This window comes from Solea senegalensis, linkage group LG19, assembly GCF_019176455.1.
Source record: "Solea senegalensis isolate Sse05_10M linkage group LG19, IFAPA_SoseM_1, whole genome shotgun sequence".
NCBI lineage: Eukaryota > Metazoa > Chordata > Actinopteri > Pleuronectiformes > Soleidae > Solea > Solea senegalensis.
This window is the reverse complement of record NC_058038.1, coordinates 17,824,216-17,842,129: the sequence shown is the minus strand read 5'-3', so window position 1 is coordinate 17,842,129 and position 17,914 is coordinate 17,824,216. Positions and strand designations below refer to the sequence as shown.

Genomic DNA, 17,914 nt, shown 5'->3' with positions numbered 1-17,914 from the left:
ACGTCGATGAGATGCTTTGATGAGAGCAGAGCTGCAGCTCTGGCCTGCATGTAGCTGAATGGACACAGAACTGAGAAGTTGTAATCAGATCTACTAAGCTGGATGGAGGCTGCATGTGGCAGAGAAAGGCCCTGAGCACCCCCCCCCACCCCCCCCACACACACACATCACTACACTGTACTCAGTGTGTGTTTGTGTGTGTACATTTGGAGTACGACACATTTTTGATACAGACCTACATTGTTGTGGACATTTTGGCTGGTTCTCACAACATTTAAAGTTAGATAGGGTTAGATTTAGATTTGGGTTTAGGTTAGGGTTAGACATTTAGTTGTTATGATTCAGATTAGAGATGTGGCTTTTGGTTTTTACTGATTTATATTTTGTTATTTGACATCATTCTGGGGCCACACGGTTGGTGTAGTGGTTAGCGCTCTTGCCTTTGCAGCAAGAAGATTCGAGCCCCGGTCAGAACAAGGGTCTTTTCTGCATGGATCCCCCGTGTGTGCGTGGGTTCTCCGGCTTCCTCCGACAGTCCAAAAACATGCAATATGGGGGATTAGGTCAATTGGACACTCTTAGATTGATCGTAGGTATGAGAGTGAATGGTTGAATGGTTGTTTGTCTCTATATGTGTCCCTGCGATGGACTGGCGAACTGTCCAGGGTGTGACCCCGCCTATCGCCCTATGTCAGCCGACATCGGCACAGCGGTAGAAAATGCATGGACGTCATTGTGTGCAGCACTTTGGTCAACCTCAGTTGTTTTTAAATCTGCTCTATAAATAGTACTAAGAGTACTAAGAAGAATAGCTGCACAGACTGTGTGTTTTTGTTTGTGTGTGTTTATCATGACCACAAAAGTGAGAACATTTTTGTCTGGTCCTTTTTAGGGGTTTAGATCTGGTTTTAGATTTAGGTTAAGTTTAGTTGTGATGTTTCTGGACTCAGTATTAGGCTGCACTAAGAGTCCTGTGGTGTAACGGTGCTGCTGAACACATCATTTTTTCCACTTGTCACTTTTTCAAACCGCTGTGCATAAGGACCTCATGTCTCGCAGTGACGTCAGGGAACTAAACGCTTTAATCCTGTGTGGTAGTGATGCTTTAGCTATTTCTCTTACTAGTTGTTATAAAAAAAGAAGGGAACCACATTGTGGTTAATGTCTGACTGAATGCATCGTGTGAATCAAATTGAACTCGCGAACTCTCCGTCAGTTGGCTGAATGCTCAAAAAAGTACATTTTAAATGTATGATAAAGCTCCTCCTTCTCACACCTAGAGGACCCACACACACACTCACACACAGTGTACTTTATGTTACTCTATGGTTGGTATTCTTTAATCATTAGATGGTCATTTTATGGCCGAAATCACAGCCATTTATCGATAACTGGAGTCATAAAATCTGGGTGTTGTGAGATAAAAATAACTCAACACAAGCTCAATCATATGTGTTGAATGTCCGTGTGTACACGGCGCTCTGTGTGTATGTTTACTCGTGACCCGTCCAGAAGCAGACAAGGCCCTGATTGATTTTAGTCTACATTAATGCAGTTCTAATCTGCTGTAATCTGATTAGTGTTGATCAGTAGGAGAGCTGATGTGAGCACTCAGCCCCTTTTACGCACTTGAACGCTGCCTCTGCTTTGATGCTGCCCCACAGTCTCTGCTCAGCGGGTTTCACATTCACTAACAGAGCGGCTGTGTTTGCCTCCCACACCGCGTCACTTTGTCAGGACCGAACAGAAAGCCCGGTTCCAGTTCTGTGACCGCAGCTCGGCAGCGCTCAGCTGGAGATGTTGCCCTTTGAGTCACTTTTTTTCCTTTCAACTCCAGTTGACTAATCCCCCTGACACTCACAGGGCTAAACATAGTTTAAAACAGTATTGTGTAACCTTTATATACAAAAAAAATATTACATTCAAACCAGTGAAAAACTTTTCTTTTTTCAAATGTGCAAGCTTTTTTTTTGCAAAAGTATCACCTCCTTTGCCCCCACCCTTTCTCTCCTCCTCCAGAGCGACCCAGGCGGGCTGTCCGTGCTCCAGCAGCTCGGTCTGGACCAGAACTCGGACTTCTCGGACTCGAGCGTGCAGCAGCGGCTGGACGAGCACCGCGAGAGGATCCGCAGAGAGATCCGCAAGGAGCTGAAGATCAAGGAGGGCGCCGAGAATCTGCGCCGGGCCACGACCGACAAGAGGAACGCCCAGCAGGTGGACTCGCAGCTCCGCAGCTCCACACGCAAGCTGGAGTCCCTTCACACTCAGCTGCAGGAGCTGGACGCTCACATTGTGGTCAAAGGCCCAGATGACAGCAAAGGTAAGGAGGTCGCCACACTGTGCCATACATCACAAGTCATCATCACTACACACCTACGGTGGCCTGGAAGTGCAAACCAGTATTACAAAACTTGAAACAAATTTACATTTTCCGAAACACTTTTATAAATCCTGAAAACATTTACAAAAAGGGAATGTCCCAATAGCTGCGAGTGACCCGGAAATGATACCGTGAGCGCTCAGTTGGTGACTTATGTGTGTCGTATGAATGGATACTTGTGACCGAGTGAGGTTTTGTCCTGGATGTAGTATAAGAACTGGATAGAGCTCCACCCCTTTGGGTCCATTCATTCCTATGGAGTTGCTCACACAGACTCACAATCATATTATTGAGCTTGCCAGACCACGTGACCAACACGCAATGCATTCTGGGGGTTAAATGCAAAATGCCGGTAGTCCAGCAGTAAAGAATGCAAAATGACTCTTCTTTTGGTTTCGTGTGCTGCTGAAAGACAATGATGTGTTAAAAGCTGCAACAATATGGAATTAGATCTGTGTCAGTTTAAGAAGCAAATAAAATATCGTTTTAATCATTCAAAAATATTGGATTTTATTGTTTGAAAATACACTTGTTCTTTGCGTTCCCTGATTTATTCTTTGTGCCGTGGTTTTTTGTTTGTGGGCGGGCCTTAGGAAGCTATTTTGTCGGATGTCGTCGGGGGAAAACTTGGAACAAGTTCCAGACGGACAGCGACTCCGAGCCTGTGACAACTTCCGGTCCATTGAGCTGTCACTCCAAAACTCAGTATCCAATCAGCAGACAGCTTCCTAAGACCCGCCCACAAACAAAAATCCAAGTGTATATTCAAACAATAAAATACAATATTTTTGAATGATTAAATCGATATTTTATTTGCTTCGTGAAAAGTGTTGTTTGAAAAATACTGACACAAATCAACAAGTCACTTATTCTCGTAACAACCAATGACTCCTCTCGCCCAGATGCCCCTAACTCTCCGGGGTCAGTGGGTCGGACGTCGGCCACTCAGCACCGCATTGCAGCTCTGGAGCGGCAGCTGAACATTGAGCTGAAGGTCAAACAGGGAGCAGAAAACATGATCCCAATCTATATGAACGGAGGTACCAAGGTAATCCGCCTCCAGCTGTCACTCTGTGTTCTGTAATATTTCATCCGTGCCAACTTTGTCCAACCGCTTCTTATCAAACGCACCCACAGGACAAGAAGCTCCTCCAGACAGCTCAGCAGATGCTGCAGGACAGCAAGACAAAGATCGACATCATCCGCATGCAGATCCGAAAGGCCATGCAGGCCACAGAGCAGTCCGAGGACGGCCAAAGTATCTACCACAGCTTTGCTTTCATGCTCTTCCTCTCACTTCCTCTTTCATCCCACCTGCCTCTCTTTCAGCTTCTAAACACTGCATATTTTATGATGCAGGTGGTGATGGATCGATTCTTGCTTTAGAACTTAACTGTGTACAGTCTTCCAGTTACACACACACACACACACACACACACACTGGCCATTACAGTCCCTCCCAGGTTAGAGCTGTATTGATGTGCCTGCATCCTGTTGATGTTGCCCAACAACTAAAAGCCAAGCCTCATTTAACAGAGGTTAGAGAGGAGGCAGGTCAGATGCGGGGAGCCAGGAAGGGAGCGAGACTGAAAGGACTGAGTCAGAGATGACAACAGAGCGAAGTCGAGGGAAAGGAAGGAACCAGAGATGAAAGAGAGAGAAAAAGCAGGGAGGGGAGAAGAAAGAACAACAAGCTAACTGATTTAGACAGTGTTCGCTCCGTCTAACCATTAGTCATTAGTTCATTATTTACATTATTATTTTGTGGCGCGCTGGTCCTCGTTGACGTGTTTTCTGCAGCCGTCAATCGCGTTCAGCGTTAGAGCTCTAAAAACCCACTCAACTCTAGCTGCTTTTAAGCAAACGTCAGGAAAACAAAGTCAGCAGCTACTGGATGAACACAGTGCAGCGTTTAGTCATTCATTGGCAAGTTATTTCCCTCAGGAGCTCTGTTATCAACCCAAACACAGAAGAAAGTAAATACTGCACAAAGGCCCTGTATCAATTTTCTGGTTGACTTCCGATGGATGCTAATGTAGCTTCTCAGGCTGAAATAAACTATTAGATTTCTACTATATATAGCAATTATTTTCTCATTTTATTCATCAGTTCTTTGATCAAAAGAATTGAAAATGTCAATCAAATGTTTTTGAAACCTCAGAAATGAGTGCACAAACCAAAGATATTCATTTTACTGTCATAGAGGGACAAAGAATCCAAATATTCACATTTAGGAGTCTGGAATCACATACTTTTTAAATTAAATCATAATGCCAGTGGATTTTCTAACTGTTCTAATCCATGCTTTGGTCCTATCGCCTCAACGTGTTGCTGTTATTCCTAAATTCCTATGTGTGCATACTAAAACTGCCACCGGTCATCAGGTAAACCGGACATGTGTGGCGTGGAGCTCCGTGTGGAGGAGCTGTGGCACCACTACCGCGTGGAGCACGCCATGGCCGAGGGAGCCAAGAACATGCTGCGACTGCTGGGCGCAGGAAAGGTCCAGGACAAGAAAGCCATGGCTGAGGTCAGTGAACAGAGAGGACATTAAAAAAAAGGATTTAAAAGTAGTGTCATATGTTCATCCATCCATCCATGGACAGGTCAATTAAGAGGTGTCCAATCTACCTAATCCCCAAATCTGCTTGTTTTTGGACTGTGGGGGAAACCGGAGAACCCGTCATATGTTCAGTTGAGCTCTAATACATTTTAATGGTATTAAATTGAATCCTGGTTGGACTGATTTGTTTGTGTCGATTGGGTTTAGGTGAAATGGAGACTCAAAATTGTCTCTAAGTCTGAGTGTGAATGATATGTTGGCACTGAGATTGGCTGCTGACCCGTCCACGGTGATCTGGGATTGACTCCAGCTTGACTCTTGGGTGATACTTGGTGATGACGATAGATGGTTATTAATATTAATATTGAGCTTGACATATCTGTATGGTAAATATGAATCTACGTCCAGCTGCCTGTTAACATAATAAGCCTGGAAATGAGGCAAGTCTGGCTTCAAAGCCGACAAAATCTCAATCAGAGATAATGTGTTAATGAGGGAGGTTTACAGGTGCAGAGCCACGTTTTGTCAGTGAAGGAGAAAGAAAGTCAAATCCTCTCACAGTCGTCGTCGTCTTCTTCTTGTCTGCAGGCCCAGTGTGGTCTGAGCGAGTCGTCCCAGCGTCTGGACCTGCTCAGGTGCTCTCTGGAGCAGAGGCTGCAGGAGCTCCCCGAGGATCACCCCAAGGCCTGCCTCATCAAGGAGGAGCTGGTGCTGGCGTCGTCCTCGGCGTTCAGCTCGCGCCACAGCACCCCGTATGTCCATAACCAGTACAGCACCCTGAGCAAACCCTCTCCTCTCACAGGTAGACACAGAAACAACACACACACATCTGTGTATCTGCGTCGCGTCTCTGTATCTGTGACGGTGGAAGTACGTTCTTGTTTTCCAGGCTCTCTTCAGGTGCGTCTCCTGGGCTGTATGGGGCTGCTGGAGGTCATCCCGGGACGCAGCAGAGGGACGCCAGTGGTTCTTCCCTCTCACTCGGTGGGAGATGGACGCTCCTCCTTCAAATTGAGTGGCCTCTACAGCCGCAGCACCAGCAGCATGAGCCTCAAGATCCCCGGCAAGACAGACGAGCTCTCCTGTGAGTCCGTCAGCCGCTGTTTTAAACAGAAACCCTTCAAATACAACGCGTTTGTTGGTTTTACCTTTGTGTTTGTGTGTGTTACAGCGGAGGTGAGCGCAGTATTGAAGCTGGAGAACACAGTAGTGGGTCAGACAGCTTGGAGGACTGTTGGAGAACAGGCCTGGGATCAAACCTTCACTGTCGAACTGGAGAGGGTAAGATGTTCTTTTTGTGTATGTAACAGAAACAGTGTGTTGTGTAAATAGATGAAATTCCTAGAACTCGTCCAGGTTTTACCTCCAGTTGTGTCATTCTAACCCTGAACTCAAACTGTCGTTTTAAAAGTTCTACAAGTTAAATGCTGAGCTAACACATGAATCTTCCCTGCTGTTGTTTGGTGTGATTAGTCCAGAGAGATGGAGATCGCGGTGTACTGGAGAGATTACCGCTCCCTGTGTGCTCTCAAGTACCTGAAGCTGGAGGAGTTTTTGGACAACCAGAGACACAGAGTCCAGTTAGAGCTGGAGCCTCAGGGGCTGCTGCTGGCTGAGGTACAGCACGCGCACACACACACACACACACACACACACACACACACACACACACACACACACACACACACACACACACACACACACACACATTAACAGCAACAGTAAACATGCATTTATATGCAGACGTATAAACGTGAACACATACTACAAACGCGGTTAAACTGGGTTTTTGCACGGCTTTGATTTCAGGTGATTTTCTTCAACCCGGTGATAGAGCGAGGCCGTCGACTCCAGAGGCAGAAGAAAGTTTTCTCGAAACAGCACGGTATGTTCAAGTACTCACTGCACTGTAAAAAAAGGCCACTCCAAAAATAAGAAAACAAAAATAATGGATACAAGATGTTTTTTGCTTGTAATAAGCAAAAAACATCTGCCAATGGAACAAGTGAAAATTCTCTTAGTAAGATTTCTTGAAATAAGACATTATATTTAAGCCTCACAAGATTTGAAATATGAATTTTTAGCTATATTTTACTAGTATTGTGATGTTTTGTGTCTCATAATAAGCTTGTGACGCTCAAAAATAGTATTTTTTCCTCCATCCTATTTGTTTCAATTGCATTTAACTCATTTTTAGTTCTGTAATTGTGTAACTGTTCTAGATTTAACACCTACTTGAAATTAGATCAGAAACTTAGACATTTTCTTGAATTGACGATTCATCTATAACAAATAACACAGCATCTTAAAAACCTTCTGACGTGTCAAAAAAGCTTGTTTCATCTGAGATATGACTTAAAGACTGTTCCACTTAACAAGGTATTCTAAAAACAAGCTCCTCTATCTCACTTAAATCATACTCTTTAGGTGATTTTGTCTTATATTAAGTGAGATATTTTGACTAGAAATGAGAAAAATATACTTGGCAAGATTTGTCATGTTGTTTCCATGACTTAAGTGTTTTTATTGGTCTCATTCAGCTGAGAGGTTTCTGAAAATGTTAAATTACCCTTAAAAGATGACAAGAATATGTCAAAATGCTGCGTTTAAACTGTCAATGTCCACAAAGGTGCATGTCCAAATAACGTCCATATGAGAAAACAGCAGGAGAAACTCAATGATTCACAGCAACTGAGCGTGTGAATGTTCTGCTTCCTGCTCAAGCCACCGCTCATGTTCAGTAAAAATCCATTTCCAATTTTCGTGACATTCTCCCGAGTCCACGTCTGAAAACGACTTTAGTCGACAACAACACAAACAGATCGATATGTGCTGAAGTAGCTGAGGTGCCTCTGCGCGAGAAAGCCACCTCGAAAAGTCATTACAGATTAGAAATATACATCAGTTAACCACAACCTTTCGGTCAGATTGAGGTTTTTTATAATGTATTCACAGCCTAATAAAGTGGTCCACGCATTGTTGTGCTCAAAGCCAGAGCTCGGCTGCTAATAATGGCTTCTGCTACTCTCCACAACCACGATGATACACATTCACAGGAAATGCAACATGCAGCAGCTCAGCTGCCTCACGACATTAAATCACTCACACGTACGCGCTGCGTGTTTTCCCAGGTAAAGCTTTCCTCCGAGCTCGCCAGATGAACGTGGACATCGCGACTTGGGTCCGTCTGTTGAGGAACGCCATCCCCAGTGGAAGCAACGCGCCTGCCTACACGCCGAGTTTCACGAGCAACACGCTCACACACAGCACAGGGTATGTACGCTATGAGACTGTGGACCGGCATCGAGAAAGGACATAAAATGTGCAACATAAAACGGAGTCATTTTATGTTGACGGATGCTTTTATTTGCCTGGAGCCAATAAGACAATGCACAATTCAACCCATATGGTATGTGTATTCTTAACTCCACGACGTTTTTAATCCACACACCTCTTATTTCTTGTTTTATCACTACTTCTTTTTTCCTGTGTGTCTCCTTTTATGATTTTATGCTGCTAAGCCGAAGGCAAATCTCAATAAAGTTCTATTCTATTCTATTCTATTCTATTAAGCAGGTGTGTCAAACAGGATAACTGTGTGAAAATGTCACATTATGATTAGAAATAATGTTGTATACTATATTTTTCTCTTCCAGATACCTGTGTGCATTTGTAGATCCACTGTGATCTGTAGGTTGTAATTTGTGAAAAGTAAACGGTAAATAGTGAACTTAGGCATAATGCTGTTGAAAATGCACTTATTTTTCTCAAGAAATTGTTCTTGTTTTGTAAAAACAGACTTACATTAAATGTAAAACAAAAGGAAACATTAGTTCTTGTTGATGATAGGTTATTATGCTATTATTTTAGTTAGTATTAGTTTGACATCGCTGTGCTCTAAACATTAAAAGTGTAGAGCGTAACTTAAAATATATGCAAATGTTCATTTGATACCAGCTAGTGTCAAATGAGTTCACACAGTGCTCCACATGAATCTCTGTGTGTTTCTTGGTATAGCCGCGTTTAGATCTCGTGTCGCCCAGCAACGTTCTCACGCTGCACACACACACACACACACACAGTGATTAGTTTCAGGGGAGTCTACAGCAACGCTGCACAAGTGAAGAAAGATGGCAGCAAACAGGTTAGAAGGCGACTGAAAACACAAAGAAGTGCACACCGAGCATCTACACAACGCTCCCTCAGTCAGGTCTGATAGTATTGCTTGGCAGAGCCTGTTTTTGATAAAGAGTACGCCATAAAAATACTGTTACATTCCTTTTGTTCATAAAGACCAAACAGAAGTTAGAATAGTGACATGTTTTCCCTCTTTCCATTGCTCCTCGTCGACAGCACAGAACCAGATATAAAGTTTCTTATCTGTTTGTTCGCATCGCAGGGAAATCTCTGTGGAGAAGCTGAATCTGGGCAGCGACTCGCCTCCCAAACCTGAGGTCAGGAGAGACGTGGTGGATGCACCTGCTCCTCTGGTGAGTGTGAGTGTGAGTGTGAGTGTGGCAGGAACACGGGGATGAAGGGATGTCACACACGATCATGTTTCTACTTCACTCACTCACTCACTCACCTACCTGCTGCCTTTGGCCTGGAAACAGAGCAGCAGTCATAGGCCAGCGCTCTGTAAGCTGGAGTGATTTCTAAGAGCGGCACTAAGAACAGCATAGTGAGAGACGAGAGAGGACGGACGCATCATTAGAGAAACGGAGAACTAAAAAAACTCAGGGCGACGGCTTTAATGAGACTTGTCGGGGAGCTTTAATTCAATCAAGGCCAAATTCATGTTAGTTACTCACTGTGAAGCACACGCTCCGTAGGGAATGACTTGGTCATTCCCTACGGAGCGTGTGCTTCACAGTGAGTAACTAACAGGAAGTGAGAGGTGGCAGGTAGTGATGATGATGATGATGATGATGATGAGTTAGACACTGAGTTCTGGTTCTGGTTCTGGAGCCTCAGAATCTTGGTGAACCAGTGTAAGATGAACCACTGGCGTCTAATCTGCATTGCATATAACTTATAAATGAACTGTGCAGTCTCCAAAGTGTGTTGACATCCAAACCTCACCTTGCATTAACCTTGCAAATGTATTTCATTAAGAAAATAATGAGGTTAATACTCATCCTAAAATTACAGAAGTGCATTGCATTCACTTGAAAAAACATTTTTTTCTGTTTTTCAATGAAAAAATGAAAAAAATTACTCTGAAAAACTGAAAAAGAATCCACAGAAAAACAGGAAAAAATTACTTTGAATAACAGATAAAAATGTATCTGGAAAACAGAAAGAAATGAATCAGAAAAAGAGGAAGAATTATTATATAAAGTAGAGTATTTTTATATACTTCTGTATAAAATAACCTTTTCTAATATAAATGAGTGTTATATATAATTTTAAAAGGTCAAAAAGACTGAATCATGTCATTTATTGTCATGTAATGATGAGTCATCACATATGTGGTGATCCTTGCACAATATGCCTCCATAATACAGAGCTTCACTCTCATCATCACGCCAAAAAAAGCACATTTGAATCGGACAAAAGCAGCAGAATTAGAGCAGCACAGAGAAAGTCTTGGGAGAAGGCCTGTGACAGATGGCATGTTCAATTGGGCTGAAGTATTATGGGATTAATTACTCTGATGTTTTTAAGAAAACTAATTAGCAGTGAGAATGGAATGAAGAGGAGGAGCGAGGCTGACAGCCAGCCGGGGATCTGGCAACCATGAGGCACGAGGAGCTTCCATAACTCTGTGTTTATCTGTTTTTAGGTTATTACCTTGTTGTTGTTGTTGTTGTTGTTGTTGTTTTTCCCTCTGTTTTCCGGGCGTTCTCACTTTTTCTCCTTTCCGTCTCACAGGAGCAGACGCCGGTCATCGAGCCCCCAACCACACCGGGTGTCCCTGTTCACGAGCAGCCGACCAGATCCTTGTCCCAGAACTCTTTACCCAGGTGCAAATTAATACGAGGACATGTGTCTGTCTCTCTCACACACACACACACACACACACACAGAAAATACACCTGAGCTTTTCATTTTTGCAATATGGCCAACACAGCATGACACTAGAAACACACCCACACACACAATATGTTCCTGTGATATAACCCTTCGGTTTTTTTTTGCCAAGTCATCATTAATGTGGATTACAGCATATGTCATGAAAAGCTGGCTGTGCCAGAGAATTGCCAGAAACACTCACCATGAACAGATGTTGCATTTCTGCATTTAAATACGGCACCATGTTACGCTGCATATGCTGCATACGCTGCACTGTGCGTCATCTGTGTCATGTGCCTCTGATCTCTGTCTCAGACCCAGCAGAGGCCCACTTTGTCTGCAGGACTTCAGGCTGATGGCGGTGCTGGGCAGAGGCCACTTTGGAAAGGTACTCGCGACGAACACTCACACGGCGGATTTAACGGACACGTCTGCCTCTGCACAAAGTGACAAAAGTGTCACTTCTATTCCGTCATTATGTCATGAAAATTCGTTCTTTTCATGACATAATGTTTAATGTGAAACTCTGCAGTTCCCTTATGCAATAGAGAGATTTCTTAGCACCTTACAGTTGCAGTGTTAGACTCAAACATCTTCAGGGGTCTGATCATGTCCAGATCACACTAAGTACAGGTCTGAAAGCACACAGTGAGTCCTGCATCGATCCTCAGGTCTCATCATTAAAACACACACATATTGGAGGTGGTACATGAATTCAATGAAATTACAGATTCCACCTCCTCACTTGACGTCCTCTGTCCCACTGCAGTTCCACAGGATTTTTACACTAATCAGCGCCCGTTCATTGATTTATTTATAGCCACAATATTAAGACTGGTCGCCGTATCATTTCTATATAAACACACTGGATCATTTCTATATAAACACACTGGATCATTTCTATATAAACACACTGGATCATTTCTATATAAACACACTGGATCATTTCTATATAAACACACAGACAAACACACATAATGCATTTGAATGAAAGGTTGGAGAGGCCAGATTCGATTTCATGTGGTTGTAGGTGATGCATCTCAATGCCAGGTGTGAACATTCACACTTCACTTGACAGCACTGACGATTGTAGACGGATGTTGGTACCAGGTTAGAAAAAAGACATTGAAGGCACTTCACAAAACAACATATATATGAAATAATCCACTTCCTGCTTAGTGTTTTGCAAAGCACCTTACATCTACCCACTGGTGACCACAGACAGCTGCAAATGTCATGCAAATGTTGCCCCTCCACTGCCCCTGTCTGCTGCTCCTAAGTTAATATTGGTTTCATTATATTCTCTGGAAAAGTCCACTCCATCTTTACAAGTCAGCAGGACATTTTTGGATTGTTGAATTATCTCTTTCCGCGTCAAACACTGTGTCACTCCACAGTGAACAGAGGTCCTTTTGGATGTGTGATCAGATACAAATATGTAAAGTCGCTCTCCACACGAGTCTTGCCTTTGCATACAAATTCTGATACACCGTTTCCGTGTGTGCCACACAGCTCACTTGTTGCCGTATTAAAAGCACAGTGTTGCATAAAAACTAACGTTTATTCCACGTCAAGTAAAATTGTGAGGAATTGGAATATACGTGGATTGTGGCAATGATAATATTTGACATGAACAATGAGGCTTGCACTGGACTCTGCAGGTGTTGCTGTCAGAGTACAAGAGGACGAGCAGCCTTTACGCCATCAAAGCGCTGAAGAAGGGAGACATTGTAGCGCGGGATGAAGTGGAAAGGTAAGCGCGTGTGTGTGTGTGTGTGTGTGTGTGTGTGTGTTTGTTACAACACGGCACAGTCTCAGCTGCACACCGCGAGCCCACTCGCCTCATGAAACTCGTACTGTACGGTAATAACTGTCTCATTCACATCTTCCTCCCCTGCTCTGTCTGTCTGTCTCCAGTCTGATGTGTGAGAAGCGGATCTTTGAGACTGTCAACGGCTCCCACCATCCCTTCCTGGTCAACCTGTTTGCATGTTTCCAGACACCAGAACATGTTTGTTTTGTCATGGAGTACACGGCAGGAGGAGACCTCATGATGCACATACATGCTGACGTCTTTTCTGAGCCACGCGCTGTGTGAGTTTTGCTGTGTGTGTGTGTTTGAATGTCTTGGAAAGCTCCATACTCTGTGTTGCTCTTTGTTTATGCTCTGCCTACTAATCTATTAAGGATTAGGGCTGGGTTTTGAGATTGCATGATCGGTCTAACCCAGTTAGTCTCACAAGGTCTGTCTATGTTAGAAAACAGGAGCTTGTCCACCGAGAGGTTTCAAAACAGTGTAGACGGACGAGTTGGACGCTGTGCAAAGGCTTTACATGTTCTGTTCTATCTCTGTGCTCGTCATGTGTCTGACAGGTTTTATTCAGCTTGTGTGGTGTTGGGTCTGCAGTTCCTCCACGACCATAACATAGTTTATCGGTGAGTTGATGCATTGTCTACAACATGTTCTCTGTTTTCTAAGGGTTTTTTTTTAAATGTAAATCTCACTCCTTTTTTGTCAGGGATCTTAAACTGGACAACCTGCTGCTCGATACAGACGGTTTTGTGAAGATAGCAGACTTTGGTCTTTGTAAAGAAGGTGCGTGTCCATTTATTTGTCAGGCACATTTGCACTCTTGCAACAACCACGTGACTTGTGACCTCACTCTCTCAGTCAATAATAATCCCTCTCACTCTTTTACAAAGGCATGGGTTTTGGGGACAGGACCAGCACCTTCTGTGGAACTCCCGAGTTTCTGGCCCCAGAAGTGCTGACCGACACGTCCTACACCAGAGCTGTAGACTGGTGGGGGCTCGGGGTCCTCGTCTATGAGATGCTGGTTGGAGAGGTGAGACTGCAGAGTTAAATCTAGTTCCACTTTCCGTGTGTCTTTATAAACAAACACGGTCATTGCAAAGACATTTCACATCCATTAAGTAAAGTTTATTAATGCAGTGTGAAGGAATCCGGTCAAGGACTGGGGTCCCTGTAAGCGAGGTGCCCAGTCCCCATCGATTAGGACATCCATTGTCCTCCTTGTGCCGGTCCCAAGCCTGGATAGATGGGAGGGTTGCGTCAGGAAGGGCATCCAACATAGAAAACTCATGCCATGACTTATAAGAGGGACAATTGCCTCCTGCTTTATCCTCCACATGAGGACAGAGCTGCTGGTGCCAATCCCAGCTCACAGGGTGAAAGGCGGGTTACACCGTGGACAGGGCAACAACCACTCACTCACACCTGCGGTCATTTTAGAGCTTTTAATGAACCTGAAGCATGTTTTTGGGACATTTGGAAGGAAACCGGAGAAACTAGAAAACCCAAGCACACACCGGGGCAACAATGCTAGCCACGTACACCACCGTGTAGCCCACATGTGTCCTTCCTCAAGTAGTCTGAAGTCGATTTCAGACATGCACTGAACTCCAGCACAGGGTGTTCCTGACATTGTCCTGAGGGTTCATTTAAAAGGGTTAAAATGATTGACATAATATTATTATTTAAGTTTCCGTTCACCTTTTTAAAGGTTTTCCAGCTGAAAGTGGATTTTTGTTTGAGCTCATTTTAAATTACAGGTTAACACGTGGCCACTATAATAATAATAATAATAATAATAATAATAATAATAGTAATAGTTTGCTATAATAGCAAATCTTAATGTATGTTAAATAAAGACCTCCAGTGTAATCTGTGTGTGGACAGTGAGTCAATAATAAAATGCCAAAAATGATTTTATTATTAAAATTATTATTATATTTAATTATTTAACAAATATTTCTTTAATTTGTCCATGAGCAGGATTACTTAAAGAAAAGGTTTGTGCAGAGTTGATATGTAACCCAAGGAAAACCAGCGAGTGTCGTATGATGTCAAATATTGTGCCTCTTCTCTTCAGTCCCCATTCCCTGGTGATGACGAGGAGGAGGTGTTTGACAGCATAGTGAACGATGAAGTGCGATACCCTCGCTTTCTCTCCACCGAAGCCATTGGCATCATGAGACGGGTGAGACTCGGCGTTCTGGTTTTTACGTTATGATCTCAGTGAGTATTGGTGTCACATGTCCTCTGCCGCTTGTGGTTGTTTTCTCGGTCGCCAGTTGTTGAGAAGGAATCCTGAGCGACGTCTGGGCTCTGGAGAAAAAGATGCTGAAGACGTGAAAAAGCAGCCTTTTTTCAGGGTGAGTAAAAGTTTGTTATGTTATTCATGGATAGTTAAGTACTGATGTTACTGATGTCTACCACCTATTTGCAGCCTGTCTCCTTTTATAATATCTTGTTGATGTGGAGGAGATAATGATGGACACTTTGTTACGCCTGCACACTGTTGGCACTTAATATTCTGTCCGTCTGGCCATCTCATTCTTGCAAACACAATATTTCTAATATGCCTTGAAGAAGTCCAGTCTCAGTCTCTTGGTCAAGTAACTGTAACCTCAAAGAAAGAAAGAAATTAAATTTGTGTGTATCTTTGGTGATTTTTTTGTGGTTGTTAATCTTATTATTCAAAACCTGTGTCTGTGTGTGTGCTGAGGGAGCGTTTGTGTGTATACAGCAGCAACGCATGGGCCGACAGGGACAAGAAACAAGGTTTTTTTAGCGGTAGAATTCACTTCTGAAACTTTTCGTGAGTGTTCATTATGTAACTTTTAGCTTTTAATAGCACAATGTCGCTGTTGCCTCCGTCTGTCTAGACATATAATTAATAATAATAGACATAAAACTCATCGAAGCTGGAATGTTGCCATACGACACGAGATCAACAGAGAAACACAGAGAGTCTGAGTGTAGACTGTGAATCAGTGGAGACAAACGGCTGCTTAATGGTGTCCGTTCTTACATGTTGGCCCTTTATTGTTAATACTAAACTGAACGTGTCGTCTAGGGAATGGACTGGGAGGCGCTGCTTCAGAGGAAAGCCACGCCACCGTTTGTGCCGTCCATCGGAGGCAAAGAAGACGTCAGCAATTTTGACACCGAGTTCACAGCCGAGCCTCCTGCCCTCACACCGCCCCGCGAACGCCGCACACTCTCCCGCAAGGAACAGGACTTCTTCAAAGACTTTGATTACATCTCCGACCTCTGTTAAGGTCAGGGGTCAAAAGGGTTTTCAGCTGCCCACTGCCGGCCACAGACTCTGAAAAGGGAGACTGAGACGGAAAGTAAAGGCCAAGTCTGTCCTGTGAAGACAGAGAAGAACTTGAAGGAGACGAGAGGCGAAGAATCGCTCTCTCGCCGTGACCTTTTTCTCTCTCTCTCTCTCTCTCTCTCTGCGTTTGTGAGGCAGAGCGTGTGTGAACAGAGATCAGTGGAGTGTGATGGCGTGTAGCACTCACACGCAGTGTCATGGATCTGCTGACATCCAGATTATCTGGAGTGGCTTTTAGAGGAGGAGGAAGTAGCGGTGATGACAGAAGATAATCCAGATTATGTAACAAATGGAAGTTGAAATGATGGATCCTGTTGTTTGTCCTGCCTGGCAACACAGCGACACATAAAGAGGAAAAAGAAAGAATCTGTGATTGTACTCGAGCTTAAAGAGCCTCAAAATCACAGGAAGAAGCGATAATTCTGACAGGACGCGGTTTCTCTCTTCTTCCTGGACTTTCTCTAATCTCTTGTCCCTTTATCTCTGCTGTTTGTTGCTGCCATGGTTGTGTGTGTGTGTGTTTGACTGTGTTCAGTGTCCTTGCATCTGTCATGAACGTATACATGTCAGCTGCAATCGTGCACCACCTGCAAATGAACACATGGGGGAGCCAGAGGAGGGGAGAGCCCTTTCGTGATGGAGAGGTAAAGAGTGTGGGGGTTCAGAGAGGGAGGGCAGCTGGGTGCTGTTGGTGTCTTTCTCTCGTCTCCTGTCTGTCTTTCAGTACAACACTGAGTTTTAACTACGATCACTCTTTTACAGATTTTGTTCGGCTTTTGTGATTTTTATTTTGGTTTTTTCTTGTTTTATTGTTTTCGTCTGTTTATTCCTTTGTCATTTGCTGGTGAAACTGTGACTCAGTAAAGATGTGAACCCAACACACAAGCACTCAATCTTTATTTCCATTGGCTGCTTTTCCAATTCAGAATAATGGGTCTAAATTAGGACACTCTTGCCTGGACTTTGCATGTTTGTGAGTGGGTGTTCACCAGGTTCTCCGTTCTCACAGTCCAGACACGTGCAGATTTTAGGATAATGAACGTTTAAATTTAATCTAAATTGACCGTGAGTGTGAGAGTGGACGGTTGTTTGTCTCTGTGATGGACTGGCGACCTGGTGTACCCTGTCTCTCGCCAGCTGGGATTGGCACCAGCAACCCTGTGACCCTCATGTGGAGGATAAAGCGGTGGAAGATGGATGGATGGACGGATGGGTGGATATAAATTAGATCAATCAGAGAAATCACTCTGATTGGCTTTCAGAGGAGCAAACCAAACAATTAACCACGACTATAATCGGAAATGCACATGCAGGAAGATATTCTTAGCTTTTAACCACACAGTGGTTTTCCTCTTATCCAAAATTCTCGTGACGACAGCTGTATAATCATAATTGTCAGTTTCCATCACTGTCTGTTGTCTAAAGTCGTCTTGGTCGTCTTGGCCTTTAGTTTTACTAATAGAGAAGATGGGAGTAGCGTTCCTAGATTTGTATGTAAGCAGGTGTACACTAGAGCTGCAACTAACGATTATTTTCATAATCGATTAATCGAGTAATCGTTAGGGCCATAAAATGTCCACAAACCAAAAAATAATAGCAAGAAATGAAGAGAATATTCACATTTAAGAAGCTAAAACAATCAGAAATCTTGTTTTAATCGTGAAAAAAAAGCTTCAAACCGATGAATCGATTATCTAAATAGTTGACGAATAATTTAGTAATCGATTCATTGAGTAATTGTTTCAGCTCTAGTGTAAACTGAACTCTCTGAATATCAATGGCAGCAATTTAAAATAGTTGAGTGTTACAGAG

The 17,914-nt window shown here is 43.5% G+C and overlaps 1 protein-coding gene across 4 annotated transcripts in view; it reads left to right on the top strand.

The window, feature by feature from the left end:
- Positions 1-16,980, top strand: part of LOC122785110 (serine/threonine-protein kinase N1-like) — a 37,276-nt gene extending 20,296 nt beyond the window's left edge. For all 4 annotated transcript variants that reach the window (XM_044050744.1, XM_044050746.1, XM_044050745.1 and 1 more), the window contains 21 exons: positions 2,020-2,320; positions 3,283-3,428; positions 3,518-3,638; positions 4,765-4,910; positions 5,532-5,745; positions 5,833-6,027; positions 6,115-6,224; positions 6,417-6,560; positions 6,753-6,828; positions 8,075-8,216; positions 9,343-9,433; positions 10,818-10,909; positions 11,274-11,346; positions 12,620-12,711; positions 12,876-13,052; positions 13,332-13,394; positions 13,478-13,554; positions 13,662-13,804; positions 14,852-14,959; positions 15,054-15,134; positions 15,839-16,980. In XM_044050744.1, coding sequence (XP_043906679.1) covers positions 2,020-2,320; positions 3,283-3,428; positions 3,518-3,638; positions 4,765-4,910; positions 5,532-5,745; positions 5,833-6,027; positions 6,115-6,224; positions 6,417-6,560; positions 6,753-6,828; positions 8,075-8,216; positions 9,343-9,433; positions 10,818-10,909; positions 11,274-11,346; positions 12,620-12,711; positions 12,876-13,052; positions 13,332-13,394; positions 13,478-13,554; positions 13,662-13,804; positions 14,852-14,959; positions 15,054-15,134; positions 15,839-16,042 — 2,796 coding nt within the window. In that variant the 3' untranslated portion in view covers positions 16,043-16,980. The remainder of the gene's footprint in view (positions 1-2,019; positions 2,321-3,282; positions 3,429-3,517; positions 3,639-4,764; positions 4,911-5,531; positions 5,746-5,832; positions 6,028-6,114; positions 6,225-6,416; positions 6,561-6,752; positions 6,829-8,074; positions 8,217-9,342; positions 9,434-10,817; positions 10,910-11,273; positions 11,347-12,619; positions 12,712-12,875; positions 13,053-13,331; positions 13,395-13,477; positions 13,555-13,661; positions 13,805-14,851; positions 14,960-15,053; positions 15,135-15,838) is intronic.
- The last annotated feature ends 934 nt before the right edge of the window (positions 16,981-17,914 follow it).